The 15722-nt window shown below is 41.3% G+C and overlaps 1 protein-coding gene across 1 annotated transcript in view; it reads left to right on the top strand.

Moving 5' to 3' along the window:
• Window positions 1-11637, top strand: part of TENM1 (teneurin transmembrane protein 1) — a 250817-nt gene extending 239180 nt beyond the window's left edge. The window contains exons 26-30 of the mRNA XM_067304283.1: window positions 914-1210; window positions 5227-5614; window positions 6265-7485; window positions 7956-8098; window positions 9525-11637. Of these exons, the coding sequence (XP_067160384.1) occupies window positions 914-1210; window positions 5227-5614; window positions 6265-7485; window positions 7956-8098; window positions 9525-10283 (2808 nt within the window). The 3' untranslated portion in view covers window positions 10284-11637. The remainder of the gene's footprint in view (window positions 1-913; window positions 1211-5226; window positions 5615-6264; window positions 7486-7955; window positions 8099-9524) is intronic.
• Window positions 11638-15722: the final 4085 nt, after the last annotated feature.

Genomic DNA, 15722 nt, shown 5'->3' with positions numbered 1-15722 from the left:
GGGCACCATGCGAACACCTGAACTGGCATCATCTCTGCTGCAAGGAATTACCTTGCAATTTATTAACTGGAATAGATTAATACAAATGATGCTGAAATATAGTGAATTAATACAATGAGCGCATGGAGCAATGATCTGAAAAAGACATGTCAATAAACAATGTTTTAGGGTTCCCTAAATTATATCCCTGATTTAAATGGAGTTTAATGTTAATAGTGACTGCCCAGTGACTTGCATCATTTAAGAAGGCAGATGATGAGAGCACTGGATAAATATATTTTGTCTCTGGGACTCTGGCTCAGCGTTTGACTTGGCTCTTCCCCCACCAGTGTGAGCTGCGCAGGCCCGAAGGTAGGGCAAGAGCTGCAGAGCGCCGGGCGCTGCTGCCGCAGCCACTGGGCCGTGGGTACCCGCAAACATCACTCTTCCCTTCCCGGTGTCTGTGTGCAGCCCACCGTCGGCTGTCCCCGAGGAGCAGCTAACCTCCCAATATGAATGGAGTTCGGCAGGGAGTATGCGGGAGAGGGTGGTTCTCTTAATTTGTGAACACAACTCAGCTGCACATCTTTCACTGGCATCAAAAAGTCAGTTCGTAGAAAGATGAAAGTTGAGGAGAAAGGGAAAAGAAGAAGAGCTTAGGAAAAGAGGAGAGCAGAGAGGATAGAAAGTTGAGCACATGGAAATAGGAAGCATCATGTAATGTGACGTGCAGTGAAACTGGATGCAAGTAGGGTTTTCTGTTTCTCAGTCCTCCTGTTTCTCATGAGAATATTTTTCTGTTTTCTTGTCTTTAGTAAGCACTGAATTCACAATCGTACTGTTAAACCATTGCACATTTTGATTAGAATTATTGTATGTAATTAATATGCATTGTTTTTATCTTTTTTTTATCTTGCTGTATCTTTGTATTTAGGCCCACAATAGAAATCTGCTATCCATTGATTTTGATCATGTAAGCAGAACAGGAAAGATTTACGATGATCACCGAAAATTCACTCTTCGGATTATGTATGACCAGACAGGACGCCCAATTTTGTGGTCACCCATCAGCAAGTATAATGAGGTCAATATCAGTTATTCACATTCTGGATTAGTGACCTATATCCAAAGAGGAACCTGGACTGAGAAAATGGAATATGATCCAAGTGGGAACATAATTTCCAGAACATGGGCAGATGGTAAAATATGGAGTTACACGTATTTAGAAAAGGTAAATCATTTTAAAAGTGGATTGTTGAACCAAGGAGAAAATATTTGTTTTGATACAGATACTGTATTGTGAACAATGTTATAATCATATCTCTAGCAAGAGTATGTAAGACTTTTTAAGCAGAAATTGCATACAATTATGTAACTACATGTCTTTGGACAGTCATCTCACATCAGAATTGTGTTTAATCACTTATTAAAACTAAAATTCAGTGAAATTTTTTTAATTTAATTTCTACAGATTGATTTGAAAACAGAAACTTTTTCCAAAAGAAATTCAAATCTGAATGTTAATGCAAAATAAATAAGGCTACAAACTGTAACATTATTCAGTGACACATTTATGTTAAATTAAGCACACTGAATTAAACCACCAACTTTGACTTTTTATCTAAATTCAGCTCATATCTTTTATTAGAATACTGTAGACAGTTTTCAGATGTAAAAAAAAAGTGTAGATTAAAATGCTTAAGCCCGTATGACACCAGTTCAAACCAACTGTAGTTTAGTTATGAATAAATTTATTAGCACCTCCGATTTGTTTAGTAGGTAGGTAAAATTGGTCTCAGTCCAAGTTCAAGTGAACCTCTCACTGTTGAAAAACATGTTGCCATTCTGTATAACAAAGTGGAAAATCTAATAGTCACTGAAAACTGCGTATCGTTCATCTATTGATGCATCTCATTTGATACTATTTTTTTCTCTCAAATCCAAAAAGCCAATCTGTATTTTTAAAGCTTTCAGAACTTAGTGTGAATTCATATTCGCATAGCATCCTTTTAAAATTCTAAATAGCACAGGCTTAGACTCTCCAATATACCCTGAGTTTGCAAAACATTTTTTCTGAACCTGTTAACCACAGGGAAAGGCTAGAAAGGGGCAGGTGAGGTAAAACTGACTGGAGTATTGCATGCAAGAAATCCAATGACTTTGAAGTTATTTATATATTTAAAAGTTCCAAATGTGTACTTTTAAGATAAACTTTGCTGTACTTATTTTGAATGTGTTTAAGCCTCATCCTCAAAAGACTTGTATCTAACCCAGAGAAAAAAACGATTCACACTGGCGAATGCGTAAAAATGTGATTCCTTCCTTGTCTGCATGCAGGATGGCTTTTGCACTTGTTAACAAGATTGGCAAGCCCTAGAAGCTTCAGAAGTTTGCTTCAGATAAATTTGTCAGGGCTTCTTTTGTCTGTGTGCTCTTCTGCAGATTGCAAGTAAACAGGCATTTAGTACAGCTTTCAAATATTTGGGCAATGTGCCTTTCAGAGTATCTTTTATTTCTTCTTTGGGCCTAATGGACCGTAATTTTGGAAAGATGTATGCTTTTATCTTTCCAAACCACTTTATCTGTTCATAGCTGTTGATGAGCTTATAAATAAGTCATATAACTTAAAACTGATGTGCTAGAATTCTGCACAAATGGCCAAATCCTGATCTTGTAGAAGCAAATGGCAAGAGCATACTGGTTCAGGTAGAAGCAGGCTTGATTGATGCTGTAACTTGTCATTAAAATTATTGAAAGTCATAGACACCATGGACATAATCTTTCAGCTATTTAATATACCTTCATCACTGTTTGTTCCAAAGAAGAACAAATTCACTGTGGAAATTAGACACTGAGATACCATTTTGTGGCCCCTTTAAAGTCAATAGCTCATTGTGTTAATTATATAATGATTGTTAAAGGTTGTCTGAAACCTCATGAGACCCCGTGATTCCTTTTATCAAAAAATCAATTATTTAGTTCACTTCCAATTTATAGGTATTTACTTTTTCATTTATTAGCACTTTGTGAGTTAATTGTGTGTCTTCATGAATCTCTCCTTTCCAAGGTTAGTCACAATAATTTAAGTTTTAAAAGCACTATGATAGTAGTACTGTAAATGGGTTTTACTAATCAGATTCAGTTTCCCTTGTTTTGGTCCCTTTCAGTAATTAGTTAATGGCCATATAAAATCTCCTGAGTTCTCAAAGCTTAAGTCTGAAATCCTGCTGTTTACAGCCAGACAAAATAGATGAGCGATGGCGTGTGTATGTTGGACAGAAATGACATCTAGCGGCCATCTGCAGCATTTCCGTGTATTCCCAGCAGAGCTCCAAGTAGTTGCCACTGTTTCTCAGTATGTCACATGACATCAATCATATGCGGTTGACCAGGAGTTTTGGAAATTTTATGAGCTACACTCTGAAATCCTTTAAAACAATTAGAGCCCAATTTGTGTAAATAGTTCAAAAATCTATTGTAATATTATTAGGCTGAATAGGGAATTACTTCATTTCTCTTTATAGTATCCTCTCATACTACAGATAGGATATTAAGTCCCCAATCCGTCTAGTGTCTGTCCTTTTACTATCCTGGACAAAAGTGGAAAAGCCACAAAATACTGCAAAAATGGCACACAGGGGCACTAAAGTTATATTAGAGATGTTTCTGATCTTGTTATTCATACTCTGTCAATGGCAGACAGCTTAAGAACAGGCCCGGGAGCTGTATATAGAGTGAGGCATCACATCAGTGCTAGGAGAGAGTTCAGCCAGTGGTTTACTGCAGATTGGGGACTGGTGACTGAAGGTGAAAATAAAATAAGCACCGTGTATGTTAGAAGTGCTTGGCAGACCAGCAACAAAGCGGGCAGAAAAAGCTTGGTAGAAAGGGCTATCGTCACCAGTTGGCACGGGCTAAGCTGCGAGTGGCATGTGCTGGTGCTCCCTGGCTTGCATACAGGTGACAGATGTCTTTCGCCAAAGGCAGGAAGAAACACACCTTGGGAGGGCGAGCAGGGAAGGGGAGGGAGGATGGCTGAGGCTTAGCCTATCTTCAGCCCTTCCAGTAGGCACCTTGGGCATTTGTCAGAGCAAAGTGGCTTAAGCCAAAGTTACTTAACCCATTGCAGGCTGAGCCTGTGGTGTTTTCTTCCCACAGTTTTTTGAGCTTAGAGAAAATAGTCTTTTTTCTGATTTCTTTCCCCAATGCTTTGTGAAAAAGCACAATTGCAATGTTCCTCAAAAGAATTTGTTTTGCCTCAATTGTGCAAAAGCGCAAGTTTGCTTATGCGCCTGGTAGAATTGGCCCAAGAACTTTGCAATATCAGAGCTATGTTTAAGCTCAGACGTTGTGGTAAGGATGTACAGTGCTCAAGTACAGCCAAGCCGCTTATTAGAGCTGGGAGAGTGCTACAAAGTTCTCCCATGGATCTTCCCTCTGTGTTTTCATTATGCTTGTTTCAACAGTGACACTTCACCACTGGGCTTGTACTCTGCGCTCTGTGACCTTAAACGTGACTGGTGGAAAGGGTTTGGAGAATGCAAACTTTAAATTTGCACAAGAAAATATGTCTGCCATGCTTGCACATTCATCTGCCAAACAAACAAGCAAGATGTCATTGACGAGCCGTGATTAACCAACACAGGGCAGTTTTCAAGTACTGGTGTAGAAATTACATTCTTTTTAAATATTAAATGCCAGAGGTAGAAGTAATCATACCAAAGAACCTGCAGAGCATTTTGATCAATCCATAAGCCTGGGGGTACTCTGACCTCTAGGGCAACATGCCTTTAGTAGAAGACACACAGAGGTGTATGTCTATGCTAGAAATATGCACAGTGCCAATAAAAGCTAAGCACCTCATGCACACCGTCTGTACCATTGCTGGAACAGATGCTCCACCTGTGCATGGGAAGGAGAGGTTCCCTCTGTTTTTGCTTCCTGAGAGAATGACCTAAATATTTCAGAGCAGCACAGCAAGTCAGCATGAGGCTGAAATGCTACTGAGAGCCACATCTGCCTTCCAGTTTGGGGTCCTTGCATCTTGACTTATTATCATTCCCTTTCTGTTCTGAGACACACCAATGGCCAGGTTTCCTGGAGCTTTACTTTGGGTAATGCAAACAGTAAGAGCAAACTACAAGAGTGGATGGTTGTTTCAGCGTTTCCTTAATCTTCAGGCACTCACTAGATTAATGATCATTTGCTTGCTCGGCCACTGACACTGCCGTTCCTGTCTGATTGCAGTCGGTGATGCTCCTCTTGCACAGCCAGCGCCGCTACATCTTTGAGTACGACCAGTCAGACTACCTGCTCTCAGTTACCATGCCGAGCATGGTGCGCCACGGCCTGCAGACCATGCTCTCCGTCGGGTACTACCGGAACATCTACACCCCACCCGACAGTAACGCTGCTTTCATACAAGATTTCACCAGGGATGGACGCCTTCTGCAAACATTATATCCTGGAACAGGACGCAGAGTCCTCTACAAATACACCAAACAGTCCCGACTGTCAGAGATTCTTTACGATACTACCCAAGTCACCTTCACCTACGAGGAATCTTCTGGGGTTATTAAAACGATACACTTAATGCATGATGGGTTCATCTGCACCATCAGATACAGGCAAACAGGTTCGTGTGACTGTGACTACTTTGCTAAAGTTTTTGGCCTTGATTCTGCTAACACCACTTGCCTGGCATGAAATTCCATTATTTTTTATATATAAAAGTTCTTATTTTTATGTTTCAATAGAAAAATACGCGTGTATATTTCTGTGTCTGTGTCCACAGGCATATATAGCTGTCCCATTTGAAATACACAGTTTTCTTTTTATTGCTTGGTGTGGAATAGCTCTTCTAATGTTTGATTGTTTTTATTCCACTGTGTGGATATTTGCTAAATACTAAATCAAGTTGTTTTATTGTTTGTATTTTCAAGTTTCTCTGTTTATACCATAACATAACATAAATTCAAAGGGATTGTTTATATGAGGAAGGAAATCACCATGTCAAATAAAGTTAGAATTATCTTGTAAGTAAATAGAAATCATAATTATGAATAAAATAGCATTCACTTAAACAAATGTTAATAAAATATAAATATTTTGAAGAGCAAGCATTAATAAAGGTTTATGAGAGAATAATCTAACTTATTCTTACTTAATAGTACAGTCTGAGACTATTTGAGTTCATAGCTTGTCTTTGCTAGTTCTGTAAGTATACTGTGGAAATAATTCATTATTTACCTTGCTTTTCCCCTTTCCCCTATTTATTATGCACAGGTCCACTTATTGGTCGCCAGATCTTCAGGTTTAGTGAAGAAGGGCTTGTAAATGCCAGATTTGACTACAGCTACAACAATTTCCGTGTCACAAGCATGCAGGCCATGATAAACGAGACACCTCTTCCCATAGATCTGTACCGTTATGTTGATGTCTCTGGCAGGACTGAACAGTTTGGGAAATTCAGTGTTATTAATTATGATTTAAACCAAGTTATAACCACCAGTGTGATGAAGCATACCAAAATTTTTAGTGCCAATGGCCAGGTGATCGAAGTACAATATGAGATTCTTAAATCTATCGCTTACTGGATGACCATCCAGTATGATAATATGGGTCGTATGGTGATCTGCGATATACGTGTAGGTGTAGATGCCAATATAACAAGATACTTTTATGAATATGATGCTGATGGTCAACTTCAGACTGTGTCTGTGAATGATAAAACCCAATGGCGATACAGCTATGACCTTAATGGCAACATCAACTTGCTGAGTCATGGAAATAGTGCTCGCCTCACTCCTCTGAGATACGATCTTAGAGATCGCATTACCAGACTTGGAGAAATTCAGTATAAAATGGATGAAGATGGTTTTCTCAGACAAAGAGGCAATGAAATCTTTGAGTACAACTCCAATGGTCTGCTGAACAAAGCTTACAACAAAGTGTCTGGCTGGACTGTGCAATACTGTTATGATGGTCTTGGAAGACGAGTTGCAAGCAAATCAAGTCTCGGACAACACCTACAATTCTTCTATGCTGATCTCTCCAACCCAATAAGAGTTACTCACTTGTACAATCATACTAGCTCAGAAATAACATCCCTATATTATGATCTTCAAGGTCATCTCATTGCAATGGAATTAAGCAGTGGAGAAGAATATTATGTTGCTTGCGATAATACTGGAACACCTCTAGCTGTATTCAGCAGTCGGGGCCAGGTCATAAAAGAAATTTTGTACACTCCCTATGGGGAGATCTACCAGGACACAAATCCAGATTTCCAGGTTATCATTGGTTTTCATGGAGGACTCTATGATTCCCTTACTAAACTAGTGCATCTGGGCCAGCGGGATTATGACATTATTGCTGGTCGGTGGACAACACCAAATCATCATATATGGAAACACCTGAATGCTGTCCCACAACCATTTAATCTCTACTCATTTGAAAATAACTACCCTGTTGGCAGAATCCAGGATGTTGCTAAGTATACAACAGGTAAAAGTAACATATTTCTTATGAAAATACAGTCTGGGATCAAATTCCTGTATGGATCCAAGACTTCAGAAGTCATTTGCACTCATTCAGAAAATACTGTTTGGCTCTACTCTTGCATATGTTAAAGTCATTTCTTTAATAGCTACCGTCTTACGGAGCTTTATCTATTTTCTATAGCCTTTTAGATAATCGATAAAATAATTGATAGTTGTATCTGCTGCTTTTCTACATGCCAAAATAAGAAGAAGAGTGGAGGCATCATAATCTGAATTTTTTCCATTTTAAGTGGAAAGAAGGTACACTATTGATTTCAGTATAGCTATGTTTTTTAATCAGATCATTTGTTTTCTTCAATAAATGCTGAAACCAGTACTGAAAACATAAATTGATGTGAAATCATTATTTCTACATAGCTGGGATTTCTAAAATTTACATGCCTTACTGCTAGAATGCTTTGTTTTGTTTTGTAGACATTGGAAGTTGGCTAGAGCTGTTTGGTTTCCAGTTACACAACGTACTACCTGGATTCCCAAAACCAGAGATAGAAGCTTTGGAGACAACGTACGAACTTTTACAGCTTCAAACAAAAACCCAAGAGTGGGATCCCGGAAAGGTTAGCAAAAACTCTGACTGTTCAGATGTTTCTAATTCTAAATTAAGGAACTTTTTTTAGAAAATAATGGAGACCAAGGAAACAATGTGGCAATATCTTTCAATTTGATAGGCAAATAGTCTAATCATGCTAGCAAACTAACTGTTGTCACATTGTTTACTGGCATCGCAGCAGAGGAGAGTTGTAAGGAGCTTATAGGAACGTAATGAGGAAACCTTGCAGCTGCTTACAGAGAAACCCTCCAAACTGGGGGGGCAGCACAGGTGAAAGGATGAAGGTGCTTGTGTGAAAATTGAACAAGCTACACAAAATTTTAGGGAATTAAAAAATTAAAACAACAGATTTTCATCTTCGATTGCAAAGGTGTCACAGCAGGATATGCAAAATCACCAAGGATATGAACAGCTTTACAAGTCTATTCCTCTGCAAAACTTTTTTGCAGGAAAACAGAAATTTTGCTGTTGTGGATTTGGGGGGGGGGGGTCTATTGTTTTTTTAGCTGTAAAGCTCAACCCGGCTCCAGGGCTTATCGTCCCTCAAGAATAGCCATGCAGAAGCTATCTGTGTCCAGCAATCCATGAAACTGCCACAAGCTGAACTACCAAGAGATATGCTGAGCAGGTGTTCATGTTTTGCTTTTAAACACATGAGCATCTCTGAACAAAATAGCATGTTTTAAAAAGAGGAGGGAGAAGAGATCCTTTCCTATTCACAGATGACTGCACAAAGTGCGAAGGGCTGGAGGATCAGAGGTGATTCCAGATTTAGGAACGTGTCCATGTAAAATTCTCACAGGTTAAAGAAGATATTACAAAGGCACAGAAAGAGTGCAGTGACAGGTAGAGTGTTAAAAGGGAAGACATGATTGGAAGTAAGATTTTCTTGTCCTCAGTGGGGAGTAAGATCTACAGATCTTATGTACTTGCCTGGTTCCTATTGTTCTATTGTCTTGAGATCTTCACAGTCTGCTTTCCTTAAGGAATGAGCTGTAGAAAGGGTTGTTGCTGTTTTACAGAAGACATAATGAGACGCGCAGAGGCTGAGTGATTTGTCTAGAATCACATGACAGGGTACAGCTTTGAATTCGAGTTTCCCCAAGCCTACAAGCTGAAAGACCAGCCATTAGAATAACAATTCAAGGAGGAGAGGGAGAAGAAAAGAAAGAATAAACATGAAAATACCATTTGTGATAAACAAATTTTCAATTTGATTCGTGGAAACTAAAGAGTCCAAGAGACCAGAAGCAATACCCTAGGTGGTTAGAAGCCCTGTGCATATACCCAAGCTCTGTATTTGTGCATGACGATTTGCAAACAGATTTAGAAGATCCATTCCAAGCAGTTAAGAGATTAATAGGGATTGTGAGACACTATAATGAGCTGCAGAATTCCTCTCCTTTAACTTTTGTTGGTATTTTCTTTTCCAGACTATCCTTGGTATTCAGTGTGAGCTACAAAAGCAACTCCGGAACTTCATATCTTTGGATCAGCTTCCTATGACACCCAGGTATAGTGATGGCAAATGCTATGAAGGAGTGAAGCAAGCCAGGTTTGCAGCTATTCCTTCAGTTTTTGGAAAAGGCATCAAATTTGCTATCAAGGATGGTATAGTGACAGCAGACATTATAGGCGTGGCTAACGAGGACAGCCGGCGCATTGCTGCCATCCTCAACAACGCTCACTATCTGGAGAACTTGCATTTCACCATAGAGGGCCGCGACACCCATTACTTCATCAAGCTGGGGTCCTTAGAAGAAGATTTGACGCTCATTGGCAACACCGGTGGACGACGCATTTTGGAGAATGGTGTCAATGTCACTGTATCCCAGATGACTTCTGTGATAAATGGAAGGACTAGACGGTTTGCTGATATACAGCTCCAGCACGGTGCTCTGTGCTTTAATGTTCGGTATGGAACAACCATAGAAGAAGAAAAGAACCATGTCTTAGAAATAGCCAGGCAGAGGGCAGTTGCTCAGGCCTGGACTAAGGAACAAAGACGGCTGCAGGAAGGGGAAGAAGGGATTAGGGCATGGACAGATGGAGAGAAACAGCAGCTTTTAAGCACTGGGCGGGTACAAGGCTACGATGGATATTTTGTTTTATCTGTGGAGCAGTATCTAGAACTTTCTGACAGTGCCAATAATATTCACTTTATGAGACAGAGTGAAATAGGCAGAAGGTAACAAAGAAAATCTCTGCCTTTGCGTCACCAAAGACTGCCTGTTTTTAAACATAAAATGGTTTATTGTATTGGTTTTTCTAGATCAGAACTCTGTATATATAAATATAGAGGAAAAAACATATCCAACTGCCTTTAAATGTGACAAAAGATGGTATTTTAATACTGTTCGTTTAACTCTTTGAGAGATGACAGTGGAGATTTTTAGTTCTTGTGTGGCAGTATTCAAAGGTTTCCAAGGCAGAGCGCTAGCAGTCCAGCGGCGCAGCTCAAGCGCAAGGTGCCGCGGCGGCCGCCCCACACCGCCGCACGAGGTGCCTGGGAACGCAGCATGCTCTGCTGTCTTCTAAAGAAACACGTCTTTTTTGTTGTTGGTTTTAATTCACCAGTTATTTAAAAGGTTATAGAGCCTGATTCTGCAACCCCTGTTTCCTGGGTAGCTTTTATTCCAGTGAGATGTCCCATAGATTCAGGGCGCGGCATGCAAAAACCAGACCAGGTGCGGAAACTTCCTAATTGCTCACCAACTCAGCACACGTCATTCTTCACAGCTATAATGTCAGGGATTTCCAAACCTGGAAAATACAGCTTGTATTGGATACAACAGTACGTAAAGGCTGTCCCCTATGACATTTACCTTTGCTCGGCCATAGCCACCTCTCATTCACTCAGTGACGAGAGCCACGTTGTGTCTGGTTTTGCACGTGGCGGCCTCTCTCCCCGAGGTCTTCTGTGGGCACTGAGTTATGCTGGAGTCTGCTAACGCCTGTGTAGCTGCAGAGCACCCTGGCCGAGGGGTGCGGTGTCGCAGGGCACTGCTGAGGTCCAGCTGAGTGTCAGAGATGGACCGAAAAGTCCTTTGATAGCACTGAAGTCAACGGGAGTCTCTGTGGATTGGGCTTTAACTCAGTGCTTTTGGGACGACCTTTGTCGCCCAGCTGGGAGGGTTGGTGCAGTGCCAGTGGCAATTAAAAAGCAAGCCCTGCAGGACCAGTACCCCCCGTATCTGTTGGACCAGGACTCTTCACAAATCATTTGTAAATCGCAGTGTTGGTTTTAGGCCTCATGTTGTTTTCATCTCAGTTTAATAATCTTGTTGTAATCCTGTTGGTTTTTTGAGTCTGAAGAAGATTGGTGGGTTGGGAGTTGATGAACCTAAGTGTGGATAGTAAATATGTTGATAAACGTAGAACATTTTGGAGATGACTCTTCACTTTTCAGCTCAATATCTAGAGTGCACAGAAAAACATTATATTGCATGGGCAAAAATTTTTATTTCCCAAGGTATCATGCGCCGCTGGCACAGTTATTTCATAGCAGAGTAGGAGATCCTTTTTTTAGCTTGTCATTTTTAAAAGACCTGATTATCTTGGGGGGGTGGAGGCACATGGCGGGGTGGGATGGGGGTGGGTAAGCAGATTTCCTTTACTGACTTTCGGAGGGAGCTAGAAGTCTTGTTATAGAGCCTGTGTATCCGTAACAGTGGTGTTATTGCACACTTCTTTCAAAACAGACATGGCAAATATATTGAAGCAATTTCTACTCATATTTACCGAAGCCAACAAAGTGCTTTCTTTGTCTTTCTTCGTTTCTTTCCACTTTTCTTTTTTCCCTTGTTTTTGGGCAAGTGGAGCAGACTGCACCGAAGTTAGAGATGAGCCTGAACTGGACTGTCAGAGCAGATGCCCACCCATCAGGTGTGGCCTCGGGTCTCGGCCTCGCGCCACGAGCGCCTCTGTAGGGCCTCGCGGCTGCTCTGCGGGATCGGGCTGAGCCGGAGCCTGGCCCTGAGGGCACCCTCTGCTCCCCGACCTGGCGGGGAATTTGGACTGAAATCCGCACATGCGCATCTGGATCAGGCTCATCATTAACTAATGTGCAGAGTTTGGAGCTGGTGACATCCACATTTGATAGCTCTGATTTCTGCAATTTTCCATAAAATCATGGAGAATTTGAATACCTCCACACCAGCCTAAAAATGGACCTTCAAAGTCCTTGAGCCTCTAATATGCTTTTAATCAATGGAAGAATAATTTATGAACTGTATATAGAGAGTGCATTCATAAACGTGATGATGTATTTTATCACTGATCCAAGATGTCAATATTAGAGTCTATTTTACTTATATTTTAAGCAATTATACTTTTTTGCAATTCACTAATGAAGTATCATTTTCAAACTGCTTTAAATATCCATTATAAACAAATATTTGAAGCTCTTAGAATTACCTTGAACTGTGCATTTCTAGTATGTAATACATATTTAGTTAGCTTGTGCCTTTAGTTTCTTAAAGTTATATTTGTATTATATGCAGGAAATGCACTTTGTATTACCTACAGCTGTGTTTTTTAATACTGCCTTGATTATTGTTGTTCTCATATTATGCCAAAAGGTCAAAGAGTGACATGTATTACAGGTTTGTCTCTGAAAGTAGATTTGGCATTTCCCAGTTCCTGGGTAGACATTCGAAGGTACATTTTTGAATAATATTTCTTACAAGAATATTGATGTATAAAGAATCACATGACATTACATGGCCCTGTTACAAAAAAAAAAAAAAAAAAAGCCTTCCTTATAGCAGTTTCAGGAATTTAGAAAACTAAAAATAAATGTCATTTTGAGATACCAGTGCTAAAGAAACAAATAACTAATACAAGAGCACTGGAGACTGGTGGTGCACCTACATGTGGGCCAGCCAGTAGTGATTGATGAGAACTATAGCAGACAAATAGCTTTGGACCATCTTGTTCATGAACAACCTCAGATGGAGGCAGGGAATATTTCAGTCTCCATTGTTTTTTGTTATTTTCTGGTAGTTAGGCCAATTTTTGAGTGTTGTTTTTGTAGTTTTCTTTCTTTTTTAATTTTGCACTATAGCCTAGAGACCCAAATGAGAAAAAAACAAAAAGACAATTAATGGCATGGAAAATTTTTTGTCAATTAAATCCAGTAATTTGATGCTAGCATTCTGCACTGTGAACAAGGTTCTGAAAGTGGAAAAACACAAATTAAATTTAAAAAAAACACTGTTGCACACTATCCTGTAGCAAAGTACCTACCATGAGAAGATACCTTATATTTTTTACAACAGCCAAACAAATAGTGCATATAAGTAATGTTTTCTTTGCTTTCTTATTTATTTAGCGAATCTAGAACATTTCAAAGGTATAAATATATATATAGATATATATGTAGAACATAGCCAAATAAATATATATGAACTGGTCAATGTGCAACTCGGTATACACATTCTAGCTGTTTAGTTTGAGATCTCCAGCGTCCTCTCAGTTGTACACTAGTTAGTTAGACGCGGCCTCTCTTTTTTTTAACCACGCGTTCATGCACTTTTGGGGAAGTTTTGTTTTTCCAAGCGCTGCGCTCGGCCCGCGCGCTGAGCCCCGTGCAGCCGCGCGGCGGGAAGGCAGGGCCCGCCGCGGCTGCGCCGCGAAGCAGCCGTTGCACGGGGCGATCGAAGCTGTTGGCAGCCGAGGTAGAGGTGCTCGAGCGCGAGCGGTGCGGGCGGAGGAGCCCGGATGTTCGCGGCCGGCGCCAAGGGCCAGGCAGGTGCTTCTGCGCGCCGGTCTGCGCCTGCGCCGCGGCTCCGCGGCTCCGGGCTCTCGGACGCAGCCGCAGACAACCCCGAGGGCTTTTCCCCAGCAAATGCTGACTGTTATTTAAACCTGTCCTTGATACAAAACATTTTCAGGTCAAAAGCATCCTGACTGTAAGAAGCAGCACTTCTCAACAGAAACCGATGCCGGTAGAGCTCGGCTTCTTACTGTGGATTTGTCTAGGCGTTGGTCATCGGCCATTATTTGTCTAAGGAAACGTGTTTGACAACTACCAATTTTTCCTTAGATCTTGTGGTGGACTTTAGCCTCTTAATAAATGTTAGTATATCAGATTGTGTCCTTGACAGTATTTTACTTGTATGAACCATGATAAAACATTAAAATCTTCATATTCTTCTGGCAAAAGTGTCAATAAAAGAGAAGGAGAAGCATAGCATACACTATATGTCAGAGCAATGTTCCTTTTTAGCGTTCTCATGAAAAGTAAAAATGTTTACAATGTATGCCAAGATCTTCGGTTTCTGCCTAACACCAGTTAGAGGTTCTGATCTTACAGAAATTGTGTTATAATGGCCTAAGCCTTGTTGCTAGGAAACAATAGGTTCCAATTTTTTTATTCCTGCTCTAACTCCTGTGCTGAATAGTGACTGGATACTGTACAGGTTTATGTTATATGGCTGCAGTGAAATGGTCTGATGCATTTTGCTCTGGGTTTCAGACCAGAAGCATGCATTTTCTACAAGAACATCCCAGCAACACGCTGTAAATATTAAAAGTTAATATATTATGTGTCGATATTTGAAAAAGAAAGTACTTTGACTATTTCATTTTTAAAAAATAAAGGTGCAAACTAATCGCATGTGACAATGTCTTCGTTTACACCACGTACCTGGGACATTCTGATTCTTTCATTAAAAAGTACCTCCATACAGCTGACGAGGCACTTCCTAACTACAGGCTTCAAACAATATTGGTTGATGCAAAAATTTGGGGAGGGAGGGGTGTTGCCAGCAATATTAAATTTTACCTCTGATTCACCAAAGGTTCATGCATAGAGTTCTCATAGCACTGCATGTGAAATCACAACCTGGTTCTGTGCACAGGTGACTATATTTCATCAGAAAAATGTGAGAGAGAGAAAAAAATTCTGGTAATCATCGTCAGCACACTTCCAAGAAGCGAGCGGGTGCAGCCGGTGGTGGCGGTAGGGGCCGAACAGCAAAGCTGAAGCGCTCACACATTCAGGAGATCGTATTTCCTGGCCTGCCTCAAATAGATGGTGATGAATGATTGCACGTATCAAAAATACGCTTGCGAGAAGAAATCAGAGCAGCCGGCACTCGCCGCGGGGAGGGGAGGCAGAAGGCTGCCGGGCGGCCGGTCAATGGAGCTCTGCGGGAGGTGTTGGGGTCCACGAGGGTTTGGTGTGGGCTGAAACACGGCGGAGCCAGGATGTAGCTGCCTGGGACTCGCTCGGGGAGAGGCTTGCCTCTGCTGGAGGGCAGGGCCGGGAGGAGCCGCGTGGCGGCCGCGAGCCCCAGAGCACTAAGGTCTGGGTCGACCAGCACCACGGGCGCAAAGCAGCCGGGCGCTCCCCGGCATCGCCTCCCACGCCGGTACCGCTCAGCTCGGCACCTCCGCGGCTCGTGTTTGCTCGATTATGTAACAATAATTTTTAAAAAAAAGCAGCTTCTAACTATTTTATTAAAGAGCGGCTCAAGCTGGATCTGCCACTGTGCTGCACCGTTAAGAGGAGGCCCTGGGTTAGCCGGCGGGTTTACGTGACAGGGAGGCGCAGCCTCATGCGTACGGTAGCACTACGTACGCTAAAATACGGCATGGGTCCTCACGGGGGGGGGGGGGGAGAACGG

The sequence above is a fragment of the Apteryx mantelli genome, chromosome 13, assembly GCF_036417845.1.
Source record: "Apteryx mantelli isolate bAptMan1 chromosome 13, bAptMan1.hap1, whole genome shotgun sequence".
Classification (NCBI taxonomy): Eukaryota; Metazoa; Chordata; class Aves; order Apterygiformes; family Apterygidae; genus Apteryx; species Apteryx mantelli.
This window is presented reverse-complemented; position numbering and strand designations above follow the sequence as displayed.